The sequence below is a fragment of the Lonchura striata genome, chromosome 6 (genome assembly GCF_046129695.1).
Source record: "Lonchura striata isolate bLonStr1 chromosome 6, bLonStr1.mat, whole genome shotgun sequence".
NCBI lineage: Eukaryota > Metazoa > Chordata > Aves > Passeriformes > Estrildidae > Lonchura > Lonchura striata.
In genome coordinates, this window is record NC_134608.1 from 31,013,675 (window position 1) to 31,038,924 (window position 25,250).

Sequence of the window (25,250 nt, forward strand, 5' to 3'; positions counted from 1 at the left end):
TTAGAGGAAAGCATTTATCATGTAGTACATTCAACTCCTTCTCCACTCCTGTGATCCCCTCTAGTGGTCAATTAATTGTCTGCTAAATGTTTCTTAGTACTACAAATTACTTGTACCTCTCCTGCATTAAAATGGTGTCTGGCTCCACTCTGTTTGAATTCAAGAGACCTCATTTTTTATTCTTATGCTGCATATGAGAAGGACAAAGCAATGAATCTTGGAAATGTGCAGCTGCTGCATCTGTGGGCAGATTTATTTTCCCTTCTAGGAGCAGATTGTGCCCACCACACAGAGAAGCCAAAGCCATCTCTGTTGGCAGGCAGACCAGGAGGTGATGGCCCTGCTGCAGCAGTAAACAGGAGTGTCCCACCCCGTTCTTGCCATTAGGCTGGCTGAGGATGCCTGTTGCAAGCCTGGCAGCGGGAATACTTCTCAAGCAGTTTTGAACAGTGTAACAATTTGTGACTTGTCTTGTTCATACAAGTAAATGCTTGAGGTTTACCTACCTCAGTAGAAAACTGAGTCATGTATTTTGGTTTTTCTCAAGATTACAGGCAACTTGTAATTTAGAGATTTCATACAGATTGGCAGACCTTTCCCCAAAATTCACATCTTCATCTTGCTGTACAGACAGACACTGCTGCCATTTTGTATCAATTCCAGCTGATTCAAGTCACTGCTGATCCAATGCTATCTTCATTTCCTAATCTTGGCTGTTCACTTTTATTTCTTCCTTGTGCTAGCACCAAGAGTTACCTGACTGCTGAGCGAGACAGCTAACTGGCAGTCCAGTGAAAAAGAAATTCTGACAAATCCTGACCCAGCTAAAGTCACACAGGCCTTCTGTTGGAAAGTAATGGCTGTGGAGTGGTGAGTCCTCTTCTTTTGGTGTTCTCACTTGTGTGCTTGTGGTTTGATGTTTATGTTTGTATATTGCAAAGGGCATGGGGCAAAGGCAAAAACCATACCCATGGGCATAGATGGTTACAAAATATGTTTTAGCCAGCGTTCTCATGATTCTTTTCCCCTTCTCCAGAGATGGAAACTCAGGAATGGACATTGAGAAAGCTGTGGACTGCATTAATGGTACCACCATGAGAGGAGCATAAGTGTACAATCACAACCAAAATCATCATTCCATTGTGGGTGCCAAAAGACAGTGTGGGAAATTCAGACTTGTCCTCCCTCATACACAGAACATCTCTAGTACACAGAAAATGTGTACAATTTTTCAAGAACACCCTGTGGAATTAAAACAGTGACTCATACACATGCTTGGCTATCATATATATATATAAGCAATGCTATCAAAAGACAGTGGGAGAAATTACTGATTTAGGTGCTTTCCTGTAAAATAAATTAGCAAAATACCTTTATTAGGAATATTTACAACAAAACACACTGCTGCCATCTACTTGTACCACACAGTATCTCTTAAATTACCAGGTTTCTTTTTACTTTTGATAATGTTATGCTAGTTTCACTTCCAGTTGTTCCCAGTTCTTTGTCAGACTGCATTATTGACTGATATGAAAACTTCCCAGTTTTGGAGAACTGTACAGTGATGAATCACTCTGGGTGACATAGAGATACAGCTTTAAAAAAAGGAAAAGAGAAGTGGCTATTTCTGTGCAATTCTGTATATCTTGTTTTCTCATGCTACAAATTGGATGTTAATTTAAAAAGGAGCAAGAGTTCATGTTCTGAATCTCTGCTCTCAGATCATGCTCCTTCATTTAGAGATATTATGTTAGCCCATTTGAAACAAAAGCTAATCAAAGTTCTGTCACATGGTACAAGCCAGCTGAGAGCTGTGAAAGAGGTTGCTGAGGTACTGGCACTGATGTACACATATGGTCAGGATGCTCATCCTTCCCCTGACTGCCAAAAACAATGTTTTTAATTTCTAGATTACTGTCTGTGTGTGTGGGAGGATGTCATAGTTGTCCTGATTCCCACTTTTTAAAGCTTAGCACTCAATAAAGCACATCTTCTGTTAAACAGAAACAATTCAAAATAGTTGCTTCAAAAATTGTAGAGATTTCATGCATTAAGAACATCTATGTTGTAATTACTTCCATCCAATTGTATGCCTTTCTGATCTTCATCACAGATTTAGCCATTGGATTTTCTGAAGGTCCATATAAGAAAACACTGGTTAAAAAAGGTCAAAAGGGCTGTTGTGGTTTTACATCACCTGGCAACCAAGCAACATGCAACCATTCACTTCCTCCCTCCTTCTCTCCCTCTGGGGAGAGAATCCAGAAATGGAAACACATGTAGGTTAAAAAGTAAAGAGAAAAGGCTAGAAAACGTGTGGGTTGAGGTAAAAGACAGTTTTATACATAAATTAGAAGTTGTGTATGCAAGCAAAGCAAAGCAAGGAATTAAGTGACTGTGTCCCACGAGCCCACTGGGAGTGTTCAGCCATCCCCAGGACAAGAGTTAGTTGGGAAGACAAATGCCATCATCTCCAACTCCAAATATCCCCCCTTATTCCTTTCTTCCCCTGTTTTATATGCTGATCATGATGCCACATGGCCTGGAATATCCCTTTGGAGGTTGGGGTCAGCTGTCCTGGCTGGGCCCCTTTCCAGCACCACTGGTCCCTTCACAGGTGGAGTACTACGAGAGTAGAGAAGCAGAAAAAGCCTTGGCTCTGAAAGCACAGCTCAGCAATAACAGAAACATTTCTGTATTATCAACACTGCTTTCAGCACTACCCTGAAACACAGTCCCACACTAGTCACAGTGGAGAGAACTCACTCCACCTCAGCCACAGTCAGCGCAGCAGGGCTGGGGCACCACCCCAGAGCGGAAAATCTGCAGGTGCCCGGGAGATACGGCCTGGACCATCTCAGGCAGAATGTCTGAGATGTCACAGAAATAATGCAGAAGTGCGAGCCTCAAAAGCTGCTTTTTTGAACCACGTCCCAGAGGGGCCTTGCGGCAGGGGCGGCAGAGCTCGCTGCCCTGGCAGGAGCCGTGTCCGGAGCCCCGGGGGGGCTGTGGTCGCTCCCGATCCTGTATCCCTGCATTCCTCCGGGCGGCTGGCACCCGGCGGAGCGGGGTAGGAGAATGCAGCGGCCAGGGCTTCGGGGCCGGATCCGGAGCACAGGGCCAGGAGGAGACGAGACGAGCCGAGCCGAGCCGAGCCGAGCCGGGGAAGGCGCGGGGCCCGGGCCGAAAGGCAGAGCCGGGCTGCTCCGAAGGGTCACTGCGGGGCACAGGCGGCGCCGGCCCCCAGGGAGGGGCGGGGGCAGCCCGGGGCCGCCTCCCGGCCGGGGCCGCCGTGCGGCGGAACGCGGCGGCGGGCGCGGGTTGCGGCGGGCCGCTTTGGGGCGGGCACCGCGCGGCGCGGCGCCGGCATGAGGGAGCCGTTGCCGGGCCCGGGGATGGAGAGCGACATCTTGGACGCGCTGGAGGCCCTGGGGTAACGGCGGAGCGGCGGCGGCTCCCCTGCGAGGGGCCAGGGCCGCGGGCGGCCCGGCTGGGCGCGGAGCGGGCCGCTGCCGCCGCGGGGGAGAGGCCGGCTCGGAGGCGGGAGCGGAGGGGAGCGCGGCTCGGCAGAGGAGCGGGCCCGGGGCTCGGCGGGGCCGGGGCTCGGCGGGGCGGTGGGCTCGGCGGGGCCGGGGCTCGGCGGGGCGGTGGGCTCGGCGGGGCGGTGGGCTCGGCGGGGCCGGGGCTCGGCGGGGCCGGGGCTCGGCGGGGCGGTGGGCTCGGCGGGGCGGTGGGCTCGGCGGGGCCGGGGCTCGGCGGGGCGGTGGGCTCGCCCGGCTGTAGCGCGGAGGGCAGAGGAGCCCGGGGTGCGCGGCCGTGGTCGGCACCGGGGCGGCCGCTGGAGGCTGGCGGGGCAGCGCCTCGTTCTTTGGTGCCTGCCCACCTCCCAAGATGTGCTTCGGATGGTGCGGGACAAAAACCGTGCGAAATTGGATTTTTAGTTATGTTATTCCCAGTACTCCAGGGCAGCCAGTTGTTACTGTTAGGAGGAAATTTGACTACAGTTAATACTTGAGGTCTTCTCTGTCAGGCGTATTCTGAGAGATCAAAGTCTGTTTTCACATGCACATGTAAAAATGCCCATCTCATATTTTCTGACAAACTATTTTTTTTTATAAATGACCAAGAACTTTTGGTGTGTTTAAAAAAAAGAAGTCTGAATTATTCCTTGATAAAAGTAATGTAGAAGGATTAATTCATTTAAGTGTAGTTACTAACCAGCTTACAGTAAAATAATTTGAAAATATGTATATTTTATGTTATGTTTACTTCTTATTACTAATATTTATCTACCTGTGCAGGTACACGGGTGCCCTGTTGGAGGAGGAGGCTTTGAAAAAAGCAGCAGAAAATGGATTGTCTTCACCTGAATTTTTTGAGCTTTGCATTTGGTTAGGTTCCCAGATAAAGTCACTTTGTAATATGGAAGAAAGCATTACTGCAACAGATGGTATATGAATGTTAATTTAGTATTTATTCAGTGGATTTAGACCCATACAGCTAATAATGAAATTACAGTGTTGAAGTTTACAAGAAAGCTGAAAGGTAGCCAGACTCAGGGTGATATTTGTATAATGTGGCTCTTAGATTAAGGTCTTCTGTTCTGAAGACTTGTTTCAAAAGGGGAAAAGAAGGTGATTTAGGGTGGTTTAAAATATACGTAAATGTGAAAAGTACATTCATGCCTGCAGTCATATTTGTATGGTATAGATTGCAGTGCCAAGTGTTTTCTGCCCGCTGGTCCAACACACTGTGTGTGTGGATACATGAAGCGTTTGGTAGCGCTGCCTGCTTATTTCTGTTGAGGGCTGGAATTTGGCTGAGATTTTATATTACTTAAATTTTCATCAAAAAAGTAGTGTGACTTGAAAATAATGGGTTCGTGACTCCTTGTCACTTCTTCACCAGAAAATTAGTTACATTGACATGCTATTTAGTGACATAAATTGTTCACTTCCTACTGGTGGTCATTTGTGTTCATGTCTTCGCAGACTGCTGTAGTATTACCTCATTCAAAGCATGAGTTTCGCCCTGTAGTGACACAAGTACAAGATACTATTAGAAAGCAGTAGCTTCCTATAGTACTTTTCTAAGTAAAATATTAACTGGTGGTTAATCTTTGGATTGTTGAAATCTGCAATAGAAGTGTATGTTAAAAAAATTAGGTTGCAGTTTGATGTTTTTGTAAAAAGCCATTATTTGTGCATTTATTTCCATAGGTGTAAAAGATACAGAGAGCTTCCAGCTTGAAATTAGTGGCTTTCTGAGAGAAATGGCTTGTCCGTATTCATCACTGGTGTCTGGAGACATCAAAGACAGATTAAGAGAGAAGGAAGATTGTCTTAAACTCCTTTGTGAGTAATAATAATTTTTCCCGTTTATAATGCAGTACTTTATGTGCGTGCTTTATCATAACTGTATGATTTACATTGAAGAATTCTTTATGTGTTTTTAAGTTGATGTGTACAGTCATTACATACTAGCTCAGCATGCATCAGCTCACTTGTGCAAAGTGAAAAATAGAGCAGCATTAGAAAGCGGTTTAGCAGAAACTAAAATTTCTTTTAAAAGTGAGGTGTAACCTACTGGGGCCTCCTGATCCTTCTCTTGATCGAGTTGTTCCAGCTCACCTAAACTGAGACCTTGTTTCCTGTGTTTGTGAGAGGTTTCAGGGCAGCTTGAACATAAATGCTGCACAATTTGGAGGTGCTGAAATCAGAATTGAGAGAAGGACCATCTAGGTGTAAGTTGGACTTGGAAAAAGGAGTGGCAGCAGGAACCAGTTTGATAATATGAAATTAGGCAAGGAACTTGGGATCTGGTGGCAGAATGGAGTTGGACAGTTAAATGCAGTGTGTAAACTGAAGATGGGAAGTCAAGTGAGAGGAAATTGAGGTAAAGAATAGGAGACATATGACCTATTCCAGAGATAACTGAGAAAGTCTCCCTTTTATCATGATTATTATAAAAATGTGAGATATTGTAGCTGTACTGAGAATGTGGATGCAGAAATGCTTAAGTGTCTCTAAATGTGATTTTTCTCTATAGTATTTCTAAGTACAGAACTTCAGGCTTTAAAGATACTGCAGAGCAAGAAAATTAAAGGCTCTCATTTGGAAAAGCACAATGAAATTATTCAGGAAGTGCAAGCTATTTGTGATGCACTGGGTCTGCCAAATGCCTCATCTTCTGGTATTCCTCCCTTGTTAACCAGTGTGGAACAAAAGGTATGGGCTTTTACATCTTCTCAATATTGCTAAACTGTAAGCACTGTCTATGAAAGCATTCATCGTAGAGTTAAGGGCCCAGCACTCTCACCCATAAAAACCCTGTCTGACAAATGCAAAATAATTTCAATTCTGAAAGCCAGCTTTGTGTTTTAAGTTAAACTGTTTTGTTATGAGGGTAAGTATTTGAGCATTTCCCTGAGGTTGCAATGTACCTGATCAGACATATTTTGCCATGCAAGTTTAAGGTATAAGATTTCCTCTTACCCATTCAAATGTGCTGTAGCAAGCAGAAAACTTTGGGTAATAACTGATTGTGCATTTATATACCTGTAGTCATTTCTGGAATGTATTTAAATTTAATATCCAAAACTTAAATTAGTCCTTTTTAGTTTATTAATTTCTTAATTGCAAGCGTGGATTTGTTGGTGGTATTAACCTTAGTTGCAGAAAGGGGTGAAAATGCCTGAATTGCCAGTATGCAGTGAATAAGCCAACTTAAACCTTAGTCAGCAAGATATTTCTTTCTGTTGTGTCCCTCCAGGTTGTAACTCCTGTCACTGATGTGATCCTTAACCTGATTTCCTTACTGCAGAATGTAAATAGGCTCTTGGGGTGGAATTTATCCTCTCTGTCAGGCAGCAAAAATTTTACTCTTCATCTCTCTCTAGTGTTTGGGGAAAGAGTGATTCCCCCTGTAGGGTAGAATAACAATCCCCTCTGCTTCTGAATCTTTGAATTTAATAATTTGACATTATTGTGCTTGTTTTTTTCATTCTTCCTCATCAACAAGTGGGCAGTTGAACATTCAGAGATTTTGGGGAAAGGGCCTGCTACTTGCATGATTTTCTTACATCTGTCTTCATTGTGACAAGACAAAACCTTTAATAGGTTAATTTATAAAAGGCATCCCCCAGGTGCAAGTGGAACTGCCTATTCCTACTCTATAACTGTACTTGATCTGTGTAGTTCTAAGGAAGTCTTTACATTCAGTAAATATTTTTGAAGGGATGAAGAAACAATTCTAGCACTGTTTTGGGAATGAAAATATCAGAGTTAAAGCTGATGATTGTGCTGATCTCCCTCTGTAAGTGTTAGCTGTGTTTACATCCATGTGTGCTTCATGGGCTGCAGCTATGGCCTGTGACCTTCCTTGCTCAATTCCTTACTTCACTTCTCAGGTGCACATTGAGTTTCATCCCATTATAGGGACAGGACTCCAGTTCTGCAGTTGTGGGACAGCAAGACCACTGGAGCACCAGTTTGTTCATACACACATAGTGATATGGAGTGTTTTCTTTGAATTGTTGGACACATGGTATCTGCCATCTTTTGCAAAGTCTGACACTTCCTATCAGACAGCATCACAGGCTTGAATTGTGCGTAGTGTTGCCATCCCAATTTGTATAAACCGTTACACTTTCAGAAGTACTAAAATGAGCAGAATCTTAGAAGTGTTTTGTCTTTGATTTTGGCTGGCTTTTGTTTGTTTTTTTTTTTTTTATTAATTCTGCCTGGACTATTTTCCAATAGTTTTCAGGTCTGTCAGTTCCACAGTGGTTATACCACTTGTACTCACTTCAGAGTGTAGAAAGGTGGCAAAACTAGTTCATTCATCTTCTGTGACTCCAAATAGTGTAATTTGTTCTCTGTGTGTTTCATCCCTTATGAACAAAGCATTTTTTCTTACCTTGCAGGATATTTTGTAGAATTTCTGTGATGTGTTTACTTGTCATTCATCCATTACTTTAATATAGGACCAGTTTGGAGTTATTTTGATAGATGACAGTTAAAGACCTAAACTTACTGTTTTAGAAAGGTAGTGCCACCAGCTGAAGTTTATTGGCTTTGTAAACATTTTTTAAAAGCACCATTTTATTACTTTTTTTAATATGAACACAGAAATTCATTTGAAATTATATTTTTATTTTTCCAAATACTTTTTGGCTTTTGATTTAATTAGATTCTGCATAAAATTGCACTGTTGATGTTTAGTATTATATAATTCATAATAGAGACTTACATAATGATCTAGTATCTTTAGTGTATCTGCACATGTATCCGCAACATTTCAACATGTCTACTCTTTGTCTCTGTCTAGCATCTTCAGCATTGTCAGTAGCTGTGGGAGTAGTTCTGAGAATAGTTTGGCTATGCAGCAGCAACCTACCAAAGGCCAGATCACACACTTTATTTTGGTATGGAACATTAGAACATTTATTGTTTTAAGTGATTTTCCAGTTTATTTAAGAGATTGATATAAAATCAGGATTGCTTTCTTCATTCAAAATGAGTTTTATAGTAGCTCCAACTTTGAATGTGCAATCATAGTAAGTATCTTTTGAATCTCCTGTAATTACTTAGGCTAGTGTTTATCAATATACCTAAGAAAATGAGAGATAAATTGACAGTATTACAGCCTTCTATCACTAAGTATATCTTATTTTATTATACAGTACTGAAAAACTAATAGTAATTTTTAAGTTGTTTAAGATGCTGTTCCATTGTAAAGTATATTTACAAAGGGGAAATCTAGGAGTCAATCTGAAATTCAGTGCCAAAACCTCTATAAATTCTAAATGAACATTGATGAAAGATTCAGAAAAGTTCATGCCAGTGTTGTGCTTTGTAACTAGTGCTTACATCTGACTGTTTTCACACCTAATTACAAAGTGACATTCTAATACTGATTATTTGAAAAAAACTTTTAATGTGATATTATTATTCAAGAGACTTCTGAACTTTTTTTGCCCACATTATTAAAAGTACTTTGCTACTTTTCATAAAGCAGTGGAATGAAAAGAAACTACAAAGGGCTTCTGAACAAACTTATTCAAAATTAAGCTGACAATAACACTTAAGTGAAATGTGAGAAGAATATTTCTTTAAGTATTTGGGTAAAAATCCTAGAATTTATTATTATTTAAATTAATGTGTTTCATTTGTTGATCTGTAGTAATTTTACAGATCTAATGGTGCCTGGACAATAAGGATTAATGTAACTGTTGGGAGCAAGACCGAAGAGTTGTCCTGTTCACCAGACATCAGAGGCAAACAAAATGAATTTAAAGTTAGATAAATACTGAATTTGTCTGCAGGCTTAAAAATATTTTGTGCTTTAGATTTTAGGTGATATCTCTGCAACTGTACAGTGCAAATTATGACTAATTAAGGCAACAGTGTTTCCTCAGTGTTGCTATTTTAAATTAATAACATGACACCTTTCCACAGGTCAGGTTTTTTCAAAATCTCAAAAAACTCTGGAGGTGCATACATATATGATGTTGTTCTGTGCAAATGGTGTTAAAGGTAAAAATCACTGCTCTGACAGAAGATGAGGATATTTAATAAATACATTGAACATGGTAATTAAATGGGAGCTATTTTTTTTCTCAGTTGTACAAAATTACAAAACAAAATGAGAAATGTCATGTTCAATAAGGATACACTTTATTTTTTAACAGTAGAATAACTGTTAGTTTTATGTAGCAGATTTGTATTTGGTATTTTTGTCTCAGATCCAATGGCTTATTTGTTTTCATTTTATATTGAGAGACTGTGTAAAAGATTCCCAAAGCAATCCCATAAATTTTTAGTGTTACCAAGGTCATTGATTACATCTATGTCAAATATTCAAATATACTTGTCTACGTCTAGTTTAAATTATTTGGCTTTATTTTTACACCCAAATGTGTAAAAACATAGGGATGATTTGGCTATACAATTTGTTTTGTGTTTCTTTGAGTGTGTTTTCACTGCTCTTTTATCAGGGCACTGCATTTGATTTTGTTCCCACTTACACGTGCAGACTTCTTTCTGGGCTGTGGTGGGTTTTTTAAACTCCTGCATATCCTTCTCAATCCAGGGCAACTATCATGTGTGGGAATATGGGTTATAGCATAGATTCTCACATCCATTGTATTCTTATCCTCTGGCAGACTTGTGTGTCAGAGTTCCTGTGCTCAAACCTCTGTCATCAGTCATGGCTGGACAATGTATTCTGCAGCTGTAAGACAGCTCAGCTTATTTCACCATTACAGCTGTAGGATTTACCCACAAGCCCTGCTGATGGGAGTGAGGAGAAAGTAGAGATTCACTAATCTGAACATGACTTTACAGTGTGTCAAAAACATAGACCAGTTCATGAGTGTAGACCTGTTCATCAGTGAAGAGATTCCTCCTTAACTGTTAATGATTAGTAAAGCTGTGCTCAATAAACATTATCTATGTGTTCTCTTTAACTTGGACAGAAAACATTGCAGAAATTTGGTGGCAATTCCTCAGTCAGTAAAGGATTATTTAATTTAGCTTCTCTTTTTTTTTCTAGTTTTGGTTTTCATTGATTATCTTCCTTAATTGTTCTCTCTAAACTTCCTTTTACTTTTCAGTTCATGGAAATCAGGAGTAAGCAGTAGTGATTGACTTGTGATGGCAGAATGTGTGGCTTTTGTATATGGAGCCCAATGTTGTGTTTACCTCTTTGTTATTCTTGCACCTGCAAACTTGAAATAATTCTAATCTCTAGGTACTGTTCAGCATCACTGGCTTTCAGATCATCTTTCACACTCTAACTGTTACATTGAGGATTTTTCATTTTGTTGTATTAGTTTTTGTTTCAGCAGCTGGTCTCATTTTAATAGACTCTCAAACTTTGAGGTAATATTTCTGACCTCAGTGATATATGAATAGACACTTCCTGCCCAATAGAATTTTTAATTTGTCTGCTGTTCATTCCTTCTTCTATACCAATTACTCATCTGTTCATCTCTTGTTGTCATGTTGATCTTATTCTATTGTTGGTTATTAACTTTTGATTTTGATCTTCAAACATTTATTTAAATTCCAACGTAGTTTGTGCTTAGGTGCATTTGCATATGGCACTGTGTACATGATTCAGTAAAAAAAAACTGACTACATGCAGAAGACAGACAACCTTGGAGTGTTTTTTTGTAAAGAAAAAGGTTATAGAGAAGCAAGAATTATCAGAGAATTAGGAGTATTGGGATAAGTATGGTACATGGAACTGAACGTCACCCCTTATTGTAGCCTCTTTTGATATGAGTGAAATACACTAATTAGATTGCCACTTTTCAGATACTGCTAGGCTGTCTTTTCTGATAGAGTCAGAACAGTGTTTTCCCTTAATTTGTTCACTGCACAATATATTTACCTCAGTCATTTTCTAGGATATTGTGTTTTTAACCTGCCAGAGTGCTGCCCAGCCGTGATGTAAAAAGAAAGAACAAAAACTTTGGTTTTCACAGAAAATTTGAGATCAGATATTTTTCTTCATATACACACAGACACACACACACATAAAAAAAGAGATAATTATAAAAATCCTGCCATTTGAGAGTTGATTTTCTAAGTATTTATTTAAAAAATTATCTAGGTGCTCCAGAATTCGGTTTTTGACTTATGGAGTTTTTTTTTATAGCAGTCATTAGAGAAGATATTTCTGTAACATGTGAAGCTCAAAAGTGAGCTTTGAACCATACCTTTTGTGACAAATGTAATGTAAATGCCTGTGTGCCCGCATGAAGTCTTACAATCCTTGCAAATGTATCTAATGGCTGTCCCCAGTTACAGGTTTTACTGTGGATCATGCACTACCTTAATCCTTTATTTGACATATAAAAGAAAATAATTTCTAGTTTTACTCATTTTGCTTGGTTCCCCATGGTTATTTACTAAAGCAAATAATGATGTAGTTCTCTCCATCAGACTGTGCAAAACTTGCAGGAACATTAATATGCATGCAGTCAACTGCAGATGAAAAATCAGCTGGATTATGTTCAAGCTATGTACAAGTGTTGTGGGCATTCATGGTAATGATTGTAGAAGAGCTTTCCCAAAGGAAGTTCACTCAAAAAGAGGAGGTAGAGATTTCTGGTAATGAGACAAGAATGCAGTGGTGTTTGGAAGGTAGAGAGAGCGTATTTCATCTCTAATTATTGAGGGCAGGAACTAGTGGAAGAAGTATGAGCAAATTTGATTTGAAGTGAATGCAAAAGTTTTAAACATAATGTTAGCTGGAACCAGGTATAGGATTAGAATAAAATTAATGAGAAAGAATGACTGCCTGCCTGTCATATCTCCTGCCTTTCTTAGTAACACCAGATTTTTTTGTAGCCCAATGTAACATTTCGCAACACAACTCCAAACTTCCAATTATTGTCATTGCATTACTTAATAGTATCTAAAATGAGTAATTTAGCTAGTCCTACTTCCTGTATGCACTTGATTAATTTGCTATATAACTATTGTTCTGTTAATGGGAGGACAAGTGATGTGCCATAAAATATTTTTGTATAGAGGTTGGTCATCTTATAAAAGTACTCAGGAAATCTTTTTATAGTGGATCATAAGAAGATGTGTTTCTTTTTTCATGAGTGTGCTAAAACAAACATGATGTGTTTGATCTTCCAAGTAGCAAAATAAGATTGTAGCAAATTTTGCTGAAATAAATCTAAATATTGTTTGTATTCTGAGATGTATGTGTTTTTTTTCAGGTGAAGGACATTCTCTCAAAAGTTAAAAATAACCATGTGGGGAAATCACTGCTAACAAAACCTCTGAACTCTGATCAAGTGGTAAAGAAGTTTCTCCATTTCTTTCCAGTATTTAACAGGATGGTCAAAATAAATGCATATGGCTTCATTTAACTTTGCCTTTTTACAATCACTGTTATATTGCTGAATATTAATACTGAAATTCAATTGCTATATGCTAACAGTGATAATCAGATAATTCCAGAATTGTCATTATAAAACAGACCTTGTGTTGATTCTTCCATTGTTCATTTTCAAATAATTTTGTACATGCATACTACTGTAGGATTACGCAGATGCTATATAGTTTATAGTGGTCAGCTCAGGATAGACATCTTAGTTGATGGATGGGGTTAAGTTTGAATTGACCTCTATAACTTTATGTATTTGTCTGTTTGAATTTCTCATTGTAACACTGCAGGAAAGATTGGAAAAAATCAATGATGCTCTTTGTAGTGAGTACGAGTGTCGACGGCGGATGTTGATGAAGAGGCTCGATGTGACTGTGCAGTCTTTTGGCTGGTCTGATAGGGCAAAGGTAAACTTGATGTATTTTTTGCTTCCTGCAGGTGGGAGTCTGCTACTGTTCCCCAAGTCTTCCTACAGAATATGCATGCCATGGAAATACATAAATAGACTTCCATCACTATTATCTTTTTTCCAGCCTGTTCTGAACTCAAGTTGTAATATCCAAATCCTAGGTATTGAAGAAGGGGATGAATTCAATAAGGTGGCACAGTCTATCCTTTGTGACTGTTTACAGCTTCACAATTAGAAATTTTAGCATCCTTTGTTGGGGTTTCTCACTTTGATTAAAGTTTCCGTCTCCCTATTTTCTGTATATAACACCGTCCAATGAAGTAAACTAGGAGGGAGCCTCTGCACCTCATCTGATGCAAAAGTAAGACAAACACTAGGCCTTAACATAGACTGGTATAAAGTCTGGGAGGTTACAGTGACTGCCCCCTATCTCGGATTCAGTGCTACTAGATGAACAGCTGTTTGATTAAACAGGTTATTTGAATAGTAGCTTGCATGAGAAAATCACACAGTTGTTTGTATTCCTTCAGGTCACTAAAAATTCCAAAGCACTCCTCTGTATTTGTTCCGCTGGTATTGCTTGAATTGTGATAATTTCATTTGTACTATTTCCTAGAACTCTGTATATTTAAAAAAATAGTCACAGTATTTCCGAGCTGGAGATACATCTTGTTTTTATCCCAAAGAGTAGGAGAGTAGAAAGATAAGACACACAAAGTTTGTCATTTGATGAAGGCACATGCAAAAAGCTGGAGGTAGATGGTTTTGTTCATTAGCAGCAAAAACAGCTTTCCTTTAAAGGTTTCTTTAGAAAGCTTAAGATTAATAAATCTTAAAACTTGGAAAAGCTTGGATTGTTACAAGTCTTTCTGACATCACAATTTGTCATTAACACATGCAGAATAAACCACATGAAGTTCACTAAGTATCACTGGAACATGAGTCTAGGTGCTGCTGTGCTGCGTTGGAATAGCTCACTGTTTTATTTCTGAAGGGGTTGTGAATGCTGTTATACTGCAAGAAAGGAAAAGGGGAGCATTTAGCTCAGAGAAGCCAGGAGATGTCCCTACTTGAATAACTTCCTTACAGCTGTACCAATACAATTAGGTATCTTCAAATTTGAAGTATACTTCTAAAATGTAATTGATGTGACTGATGACTAACTTAAGGAGACTAAGACTTTGTCACCTGCTATTGTTCCATTCAAGCAATCTGAAAAGCAATGAATGCCCTTTTGAAATAGAACAATAGTTTAAAGAGATTTTTGATGATAAAGTAGTCAGATGATTCGTTTTCCTGTTTTACAAAGCCTGTTGATGTGAAATATATGCAGTTACAGAAATAATCAGGTTACATACTAATTAAAAATAACATACTGTTTCAAATCTCTTTTTTTCCCCCATATTTCTCTTGAAGGATGTTCATAACTTCTTTGAGAATGTTTTGGGGATTGAAAATGTTCTGGCATTGATAAAATTTAGAGTTTTTGGGGTTTTTTTAAGCCAAGAGACAAATTGTTGTCTCTTTAAAATTTGTTAGCTTGGAAAAAATCTAATGTTGTCCCTTTCTCAGTTTTGCTGCATTGATGTATTTTCAGGTTTTTTCCACAAGTTTAATTTATGTTGAGGCTGCTCTGTTTTCATTGTATTTATAAGCAACCTGTTGAATATGGTTATATAAAGCTTTTGAGAGAGCAGTGTGGACTCCTTAAGTTTTAGTCTGCAGACATGTTGGAAGGCATTAAAGAATCTCTTTGATGCCAGTGGATAGAGGAGTTTCTTTTACTGTAGTACTGGTGCTAAGTGTCAGCATCAATTAAACATAATTATCAGCACTTCCTATGTAATAGCTCCACCAACAGGAAGAGAACTGGTGATAACTGGTACTATGTTTTGTAATATAGTTTGTATTTTTGGAAGCTACACCTTGTGTTCAGAGTGAAACTTACTGAGACCAGCACATGAGTTATAGTAAGTCTGTTGGCGTGTTTGGTACTTGGCAAGTAAGTTGTGTTTGATGTTACCCTTTAGGTAAAAACAGACGAAATAGCACGGATCTATCAGCCCAAGCGCTATGCGCTGTCTCCAAAGTCCACCATTACATTAGCTCACCTGCTTGCTGCTCGTGAGGATTTGTCCAAGATCATAAGAACAAGTAGTGGGTCCACACGGGAGAAGACAGCCTGTGCTATCAACAAGGTATGCTTTTCTGGCATGTGATAAATGGACAGGGGCATTTCCAGACCTCTCAAAAGGAATTCCGGAATTGCAGTGCTTTTGCTTGGTACCTTAATTTCATTTTTTCCATTGAAGAAAGGAAGGTTTGCAGTATTCCAGTAAACATTGTAGAGAGTTCTTTTTTTTATCTTCCTAGATAGTCAGTCATGCAACATGATGAAACAGTGTAGATGAGGTGGAAAAGTGGGGGAGTGTACATGTGTGTAAATGACCTCTTGAGTTCGGTGGAACTGCACACCTCAAGGATACCTATAAGTATTTGTGGTATGAGTTCCTGAGCTACCTTGCCAGGATATTATTGTTTGGTTTGTAAACCCACATCTCTAGTTCATCAGTGTGTTATAAATCACAAAAGTTTCTATAGAAATGTCACCAGCCAAATTTTCTGGTTTGGCTGCAGTAATGAATCGACATTGTGCTATTTCCTTGTATGTGATAAAAGCTGAATCTTGTGAGTAGTGACACGAGTCTCACAATTCAAGTAATGACTAAATTTGATTTTATTGATTCCATATTTACAGATTTTTCTAATGTTTTTTGCCTCATATAGATACTCTTTCATATGTTGTGATCCTTAACACTCTGAAATTTCTTAGTTATTGTAGGATCTCAGAGAAAGGTGTTTTTTTTTTTCTTGAGAGGACTTTAGTTGGAATGCCTGGGACTGATCAGGGAATATTAACATTGATCACATGGAGTTTAGGAAATACAAAAGCAACAACAAAAAGACCTACTTGGCTACATCTTTGTTCTTCATAGATGTTTGTTTTGTATAACTTTGTCCAGTGCATTTTCTCTTTTTATACACTGAATAATACCTGCCATAGTCAAGCCTTTATTTTCCCTTTTCTTGGAAGTGTTACTTCAGCATATTTTGTTTATTCTGCCTCTTTACTGAGTGTCAGTAGTTTCTGATTTTAGGCAAACTGGTGTGCCTTTGAGAACTGCACATCAGTTTGTCAGTTGGTTTTTTTTGTTGGCTAATTTGAACTTTAACTTTGAAATTTAAGTAAAAGTACCACATCACAAAGGGTCTTTTCTGTATGAATATATATGTGTATTTGTATATGTGATATATGATGTGTATATATTGCTTATTACAATACTAATACTTCATGTGTGCCGTATTCTTCCTAAAAAATTCACAAAAATAATATGAGCCACCTAGCTGCAGTTATTTCTGTTTTAGAGGTGAAAAATGAGAACATTTAAGAGTTCTGTTGTGGTGTTATAAGGACAGGAGATAGCGATTCTGCTGTCAAGCACTGCACTGAGGGGCAGTGTCTCTTCAAGTTATTGCTACTATTTTTTAACTGTGAAAATGACCTGTTTTCCCATACAGGTTCTGATGGGGAGAGTCCCTGACCGTGGAGGCAGACCAACAGAGATTGAACCACCTCCTCCTGAAATGCCTCCATGGCAAAAAAGACAAGAAGGTGGTGGAAGAGGTGGCTGGGGAGGTGGTGGTGGTGGTGGAAGGGGTAACTGGGGGGGTGGAGGGGGCAGAGGAGGAGGAGGAGGTGGAGGTTTCAGAGGTGGTGGAAGAGGTGGGGGTGGCTACCAGGGTGGGGGTGGCTACCAGGGTGGAGGTGGCTACCAGGGTGGGGGTGGTTACCAGGGTGGGGGTGGCTACCAGGGTGGGGGTGGTTACCAGGGTGGAGGTGGCTTCCAAGGTGGCAGGGGAGGTTATGGTGGCAGGGGAGGCTATGGTGATCCATATGGTGGAAGGGGAGGGGGAGGATACCGAAGATACTAAAGCACTGTACATCTTAACAGAGCAACTGGCAGAATATAGTGGTGGTGTTTACTGGTACTAGGAATTTAGATTTGTTGACTTGGGTTTAGGTTAGAATTAAGTATGACCATATCAGTAATTTCATTAGACCAACGGATGTTCCCACTGAGTTCTTTTAGTTAACTGAAGTTTTATACTGAAATCTGATGACTGAAGTCCTTGTTTTTCGTACTGCTTATATGGTGTTTTTTATTATGTCATTTTATTTAAAATAAGTCTCAGAAAACTGAATAAAACACTTTGTAAACAAACAAAAATATATTAATGGTCATACCTCTCCAGTTATTGCATGTTGTATGTCTACCCTCCTGCTCCAAAATGTTGTGTAGAAAAAACAAAGTAGGCCTAAGAACTGGATGAAACCACTTTTAAAAGACTCAAGAATGCTGATTTCAGGCTTATTCTCTTCATGTCATTGTTCTTCAATCATAGTTTTAATGAAAAGGAATTCATGAATTCATTCATGTAAATTCATTTTAATTTCAAATGTTAAAATCCTTAAGGCTTTGATCAAAATTACTCAATTAGATTTGATTATTCTTGCAGAACTGCACATTATAGTAATAGTATGAATTAATACTCTGCACAAATTAATCAAATCAGGTTATTTTTTGTGTTCATAATGTATCAGACACTCTTTAATGGTCAGAGCATGTACTGTAAAGTCATCATAGTGAGTTTTGATTGTGTCTTATTTTCATTTTACCTGTTTTCCATCATGGATGTTTCATTAAAAAAATTTTAAAATCAGATTGGGCAGAAAAGCTGCAGCCATCATTTCTGGTATGAATTCATGTGTCTATCCTTGTGTATCAGTTTTGAGACACAAAATTTAAATAAGCTGAGCTTTATAAGAAAGAACATGACATTTCTTCTCATCTTTTTTACTTTCCCTTTGTTTTTTTTAAATTATTCTATTCTCCCTTGCCTTTTCTCAGTGATTTCTCTCTCTGCCAACCTAAAAGAAGCCCTGTGTTGACATGGTATGGGTGCCTTGTTCATCACATACACTGTTAGTCTAGAAGGAGTTAGCTGACATACCATCATGGCTGTAAATAGATGTAGACAGGAATTAAAATTAGAGCTGTCACTTTAAAAGTCAGTTCCTGCTGCCCAGTATCTTTTAGATCTCCCACGTTGTGAGACCGCTCCTGAGAACAGAGGTAGAAGGGGGGTGCTGCCTGAGTTGGTTCTCATGAGAGTATTTATCAGGGTCAGGTCACTACAGAGAGATTCAGGAAGGCATCTGATTAACCTGGTGTGTCAGATGATTAAATAGCACAGCTGTCTTGAAGTACTTGTAATTGTAGGCATAACTGCAGGTTGAACTTTTGGATTTGATTTTGGATTTGTGTTCCTCACTTACAAGTCCTTTCTGCACAAATTTCCTATTGGTGTCCATTGGTATGCTTTAAAGATTTTTTTTTTACCTTCATGAACATACATATCGTGTCCTGTTTCATTGGTAACTTCATGCATGAATGTAAAGTTCTGTTCCAAATCAAATTATCTTTCAAAAGTTTTTCTTCTGTTATTTCTTCTTTCATCAGTTTGCTTGAGAATGCTGCTTCTAATGTGATATGTATGGCATTACCCGGGCTTTAGGGTCACAGCTGGTGCCTGATAAAAAGCAGCAGAAGTTTTGCTTGCTAGAACATGTTAGGTGGCATGTGAACTTTTGCAGTAATGGTTTCATGTCACCCAACTGCTAGCATTGTAATTCCTTTGCCAAATTTTTTCTATGCTTCTTACTGGCCTAAGCTCTTGGCAGCCTCTGCAGTCGTTATGGAGAGACACCTCATGAGTCATGTGGGAGCACAGTACTGGTTCTCTTGATTCTGAGCTTGGTTTTTTGCCTAATGCTCTGCAATAGCTCCCAAACCCGTGACATACCAAATGAGGCTGCTGGCCTTAGAGCCAAGTGTTGCTCAGCCAAGGAGTAGAGAGCGGCTTTTTAACAACCAAAGCTTTAAGATTAAATCTGTTTGCTCATCCCAATGTTACTTTTTGCTACAGATAATCAGCAGTCAAACATGTGGCTTCATCAAGGAACTACACTCAGAAAAACAAATGACTTACCTATGCTTAAAGGTTTCATTAGTCTTAGGATGCAAGATTGCAGCAGTTTAGTTAGATTGTTGTAACTGCAGATGTAGATGTGCCTTGGTGTTTTTACACTCATCAGTCTGTCCTGTTAGTAGGCAGGACAGTTCTGAATGAAGTAAATCATCAAGTGAAGGAGGTACATGCCCACTTCAATTCTAAGTTAAATTATTTCAGTATCATATTTCAGTTATGTGTATGTAGACCATATAAAATATGGAAATACAAACAGGCTGGAGATTCTTTTTTATCTGGCCATGTCAGTTTTTCCAAATAACTTGAAAATGTGAAGCCAGTAGTTAAAAAATAAAGTAAGCACCATCATATTTCATGGAGGTATCCTTTGCTGTCCTTTTGTCAGAATGTATGCTTTTAATTTCTTAAACAATGCAATAACACCATGAAAGTAATTGATTTAAACCTCAAGTTTTGTCTTGAAAAAAAGTATTTTCAAAAATTCTGTTGTAAGTAAAAGATTTTCATATATATGTTTGTGAACATTTTTGTGTTTATTCGCACTTAAGGAATACCTAAGTTAATATTGTTTAGTTTGTTGAAGATCTGAAAAAAAAGGCTGGGGATTTTTTTCAGGAATTGAGAGTGATGCTTTTGTCAACAGCTGTAAACACTGAGGAATAAAGTACTGTATTTGCAATTATTTGCATTATCTCTGTCTATTGTGATTTGGATCTGCTATCATATGTTCCTCCTTTGTTTGTAAGAAGGAATTCCTACTGGTGATATACAATAGTGGTGAAACTTACTTTTTATGGTAATGGAAATAACATGTATTTTGACCAAAATGGAGAAGGCAATAGATAACTTTATAGAAAAATTTTAACAGGCAAGGTAAGACACAAGTCTGGGATTTTGTCTGGGATTACTAAGGAATCTCAGTTATATTTTATCTTACTGAAAAAAGATTTAAAAGCATAGTGATCTATATGATCACTGCTTTTGTGTTTACATAAACTAAGGAAATATCCTCCAATTAGTTCTCAGGTTTTACTTTATTACTTTCTATAATTATGAAAAAACCACAACTTGTTTTGCATAAGACTAGAGCAGATTTGCCATACAAATAGGAGTTTCACCTTTTGTTGTCTTCCCTCACATGATTGAAGATAACTGAATGGATGCCCATTTCCCCATATATAAACCAATTTAGGATATGTTATTTTGAAGTTTACTATAAGGTAAATAGCAAGTCTAGGGTGCTACAGTTCTGCCTGTGCAATAGGCAGCATTAGCAGACATAACAGAAGCCTTGCTTAAACTTGGCTACTGTGTTGTGGAATCTTTTCAAAATCAGCATTCTTAACAAAAGTGAGAGAATATGATAACAAAGACAAGTGCTTTGTAATGCTTGGAATAGTGAGTAGCAACACAGTGTTTGTACCACTAGTGTCAACCACTAAAATACCAAACAATCTGCAAATTCCTAGCTTCTTAAGTTTTCCCAGGCACCATTCCAAGGCTTAGAGAAGGTGAAGCTGGTCTAGACACTGTTACTAGATTTATGCTGCAGAAGGATCTCAGATGACAGTCAAGAAAGATGAGTATAGGTTGTATAGATTTCTCTGAGATACAAAATCAGAGGCGGCATGAAATGCAATTTTAATATTTTTCTATTATAAATATTAAACCAATGTCTTACTATTTATATAAAATCTTTACAATCTGTACACTTTTTCAATCTTCTCAGACAGCATTAAACTTTTTCAAGTTGCCACAGAGATCAGCTACAACAAAATAACAGATGCTGCTAGAACAAAAACATAGTTCCAAAACATATATGAGATAATCTAAAAGCAAGTGTATTTAACCTGAATATGAACAGTAGCCCTGCCTTGTAAATTATGATACTACTCAAGTCTATTTACTTTAAACAATCAGAATTCACGCTTAAAAATAATGGGGAATGGTGCTTGTTCTTTCTGCCTTCTTGTAAGTAGAGCTGGACCTAGAGGAGGAAGTTTCCATTTGAGAAGAGTGTTTCCATTTGACTTAGCCATGACAAGGTAAATTTCAGTATCACTGTTTGATAACATGACTTCTAAACAGCACTTTTAATTGTGTCTCTTTTTCCTAACATAAAGCAACTTGAAGATTAACACAAAGGCAAGTGATTCTTTCTGGGTAGCATTGTCAGTTTTAAGTTTCCCTGTAGTCAGGTTCCACTGTTAAGTCTTTCATACGGGGAAAAGGGAAGTACCAGAAGAGAAGGGACTAACAGCACTTTAGGGGAAAAAAAAGAAAAGAAAAAAGGGGGGGTTGGGTGGGGAGGAAGGAGACAATTTAGGGGCTTTAGGCAAATGGAGAACCTGAAGGTACGTAGAGAGCTCTGAAGTTATCCAGGTATCAGCTGACTTTGAAGCAGGAAGTTTTCAGCACACATGAAGCACTGCACACTTGCTCTGAACAACATTGCTGCAAACAGCTCCCTTTTAAATCTTTCAGATTGAACAAGCAATCGTCACAGAAACATTAACTTAGCACTTAGGACTGTACAAATCTGTGGTCATAACTCAGTTTGGAATATTAAGTAGTTAGGTATACAGTAGCCTTTGAGCTAGCTGCTGATATTAGGGAATTTTCCTTTTAACTATGAGGTTTTGTTCATGAACTCCACATTCCATCATAGACAAAGAATATGTATACACACAAACTCTATTCAAATCCAGAGTTTAGACCACCAGTGAGCACTTACCTTGGCTGTACAAGAAGATTTATGAGGCTTAGCTGCTCCTCTGGAGTATCTTTTAAGTAAGTGAAAATATATTCAACTTTTATCTTGTTTAATAGTTGTAGAAACAGACATTTATTTGCTAAATGCCTACTAGAAATACACCTTGCTGTAGTTCCCTGAATAGAGGACAAAATCAAGAAGTTCACAGAAAATGGGCAAACCAATTTTGCAGACATGACCTGACAGTCATTCTGATTGCTTCACTGACCAAAGTGCAATTCCATGTTACTTGTTAATTCAGGTTTAGTGTATGAGTTTAAAAAGCTGCACAGTCTTTAGAGCTGTTTTTATATGCATTTCAGTTATTTACATTAATGTTACAGAAAATCTACTACTACTACTCTTTCCCTCCATTTGTTTTTACTTATACACAGAGTTGCAAGCACAATCCAATTTCCAGACAATTGTGAATCACTAAACTGGCAAGTACATTCAAATTAACTTCATAAATAAAGCATTTGTATAGTTGATAATGACTGTAAATTGTGGATGGAATGTTTATTTATGCCACTTTGAACACGAAGCACAGGTACTATTTTCATTGACTAAATTTCAATGTATAATGGAACTGATAATTTAGAAGTATTGAGCATTAAGTGGACTTTATGATGTTTGTGTGATGACAAATATACAACTCTTAAGTGTACAGATTCTCTTGGAATGCAAATGCAATTTTCAAATAGGCTATTTTGACAAGTAGATTTATCAGTAACTTGAAAGACTGTTTTATTTTAAACAGTATATACACTTTGTGTCTTTAAGTTACCTCCCTTGCACCTTTTACTATACAAAATTTACAGACATAGGAGCACACTAGACTTTATGTAAAGTGCATGTGAAATCTAGGAGAGAGAAAATGGAGAAATCTTGTTAAGGGGCGCTGAAATGCAGTAGCTGTTGCACAGGGATTGCTGTACAGTTTCCCTCATAATATGGCTCTAAAGGTTGTGCTCAACAATGGCACCTACTTTGATGGGAGAGAAATATAATCAATCTTATCCCATATCGACTGTATGGATAACTTGTTGTAAGGACAAGTTAACCCTTAAGCCAAATAAGTGGAATTAAATGTTTCAAGTCATGGCATGGAAGCCATCTGAAAGATGCTTAAAAAAACTGTCAGTTTATCTTAAAGTGTATGGATCAATCAAATATCATTAGCTTAGCTACTTACTTTAATTTTCTCGTTAATTTTTGAATTAAATGGGACCGTTCACTTAATGTTTTTAATTGGTTTCAGCTCTAAGAAGGAATTGTTTTCCTACAGTTTCACTTACTCAGCTTCATGAAACTGAGTTTGGGGCAAATATAAGGTGACCCAGTCTTATGAATAGCTACTTTTTCAGAACATTTGTACAGTAAGGTATGCTGCTGGCAGCCAAGTAAGTCACAGGGAAATCAATATGGTCTTCAACAGGAATAGAGACTTCAACAACACTCTCACTCCTTTTAAAAGCAAACCCAGAAGATACCACTTTCATTGCACAGATAATGCTAAATTTCCTTACAAGGTCAAAATTATTTTATACATTTGGGAGTGCATGTTTAAAAGGGAAATGTGTTGAGTGAAGAGAACATTTCCACTTAATATCCTTCAGATTCTCTCTCCAGTTCACTTGGTAAGCAGCTTTATCACAGCCCCTCTTTCAGTCTTACATTCTTCTATTCCTTAGAAGATTTTCCTCTCATCTGCTAGGAGCAGTCTCTGTGCTGCAGACCATCAACTACATGGTTTCTTTTCTGGATTGTGAGAGATTCAATAGTTTTGTGTGCCTGTTCCAGTTGGATCTTTAAACCTTCATTGTCTGCCTTTAGAATATTCCTTTCCTAAACAAACAAGAAAAAAAAAATAGAGAATTGTATTTTATAGTGCAATTGTTTGTGGACTGTCTGGTTGAATATTTAGGTTGGCTGCCATAAAAATAAATTGGTGTGGCTCTCATCAGAACCAGTAATTTATCTGAATATTTCCACAGTCTCTATTCTACCCTTTGTGTACACTCTGACAAATTTCCACCAACTGGTATCTGAGTCATGTCCAAAACCTGCACTTCTCCACCCTCCACTGCACCTCTCATAACAACAGTAGTCTGGGGAAACAAAAATACAGGTCATACATTACCTCTTTCCTGCTGCAGAAATTGATGTACCAGAAGCCATTCATTTATAACATCATCTGCTGTTTAGTAATGAGGTTGGAAAGAGGGAGCAAGGGCAAGTGTAAATTACAGGGCTCAAATGAATAGGACATTTTAAAGAATGCATTTTTACAAGTTACATCCATGCTTCACATCCTTGTTGTATTGAATATACTGTTGATTGAAAGGGAAGTGGTTTGTACTGGAAGATTGTCTTAATCTTGGTGTTAATAAACCATTCATCTTTGATAAAACATGAATTCACTTTATCAGCACCAAGGGATATTTTGAAAGTGGTAATCATCATTCAAAGATTAGAGTGTGGTCCTGTGATCTTCACAGAACAGTGATAAATATTGAGTAAAAAGTATTAAAATAAGACTTTGTTCCTCATAATTATAGCTGGATCCACCCATTAGTTACACCTTTGGAATGGTAATCGTCTCAATTATAGCTGGATCTGTCCATTAGTTGCACCTTTGAAATTGTAACAGTCTCTTTAATCTGTCTGGAGAGGTGTTGGTACAAACCTGAATTTGGGCCATGTTTGAGGTGACACAGTCTTATGAATAGCTATTTTGTCAGAACACTTTAGAGTAACCTGAGACAATGGGGCTGATGCAGGTGAAATCTAGCAAGAAGCATCATGTTTGTTCACAGCAAAATTTCTTGGTGGTGCTTACACTTACCAGCTGAACAAAAGCAGAGCTCCCTACCCTCTCAGCCCCATATAGTCTGTCACTTGGGGGAGCAGAGGCCACTAAAATCAGGAAGAAATTCAGAACTATGTTCCTCATTTTATGAAGTAACATTCTGTCCTGAGTGATCGGATTATGTTCACATTCTAGAACTGACAGGGATCAAGTGTGATCATAGTATCTTCAAAGCCCTGCACTAGCACTAAAATTTA

General features: G+C 38.4%; 2 protein-coding genes across 3 annotated transcripts in view; one reads left to right on the plus strand and one right to left on the minus strand.

Annotated features, from left to right (window-relative positions):
- Nucleotides 1-2,794: 2,794 nt before the first annotated feature.
- On the plus strand, nt 2,795-20,108 carry FAM98B (family with sequence similarity 98 member B). 2 transcript variants are annotated; one of them, XM_021539294.3, is made up of 8 exons: nt 2,795-3,070; nt 4,302-4,450; nt 5,220-5,354; nt 6,049-6,227; nt 12,740-12,820; nt 13,200-13,316; nt 15,349-15,516; nt 16,898-20,108. In XM_021539294.3, the coding sequence occupies exons 2-8, from the start codon at nt 4,423-4,425 to the stop codon at nt 17,309-17,311; spliced, it is 1,122 nt and encodes a 373-aa protein (XP_021394969.2). In that variant the 5' UTR covers nt 2,795-3,070; nt 4,302-4,422; the 3' UTR covers nt 17,312-20,108. The 2 variants fall into 2 exon arrangements, with proteins under 2 accessions (XP_021394969.2, XP_021394968.2); XM_021539293.3 differs by lacking the exon at nt 2,795-3,070 and adding an exon at nt 3,315-3,433.
- Nucleotides 20,109-20,444: 336 nt separating this feature from the next.
- Nucleotides 20,445-25,250, minus strand: part of RASGRP1 (RAS guanyl releasing protein 1) — a 38,442-nt gene continuing 33,636 nt past the window's right edge. Inside the window, exon 17 of the mRNA XM_021539291.3 lies at nt 20,445-24,029. Within this exon, the coding sequence (XP_021394966.2) occupies nt 23,895-24,029 (135 nt within the window). The 3' untranslated portion in view covers nt 20,445-23,894. The remainder of the gene's footprint in view (nt 24,030-25,250) is intronic.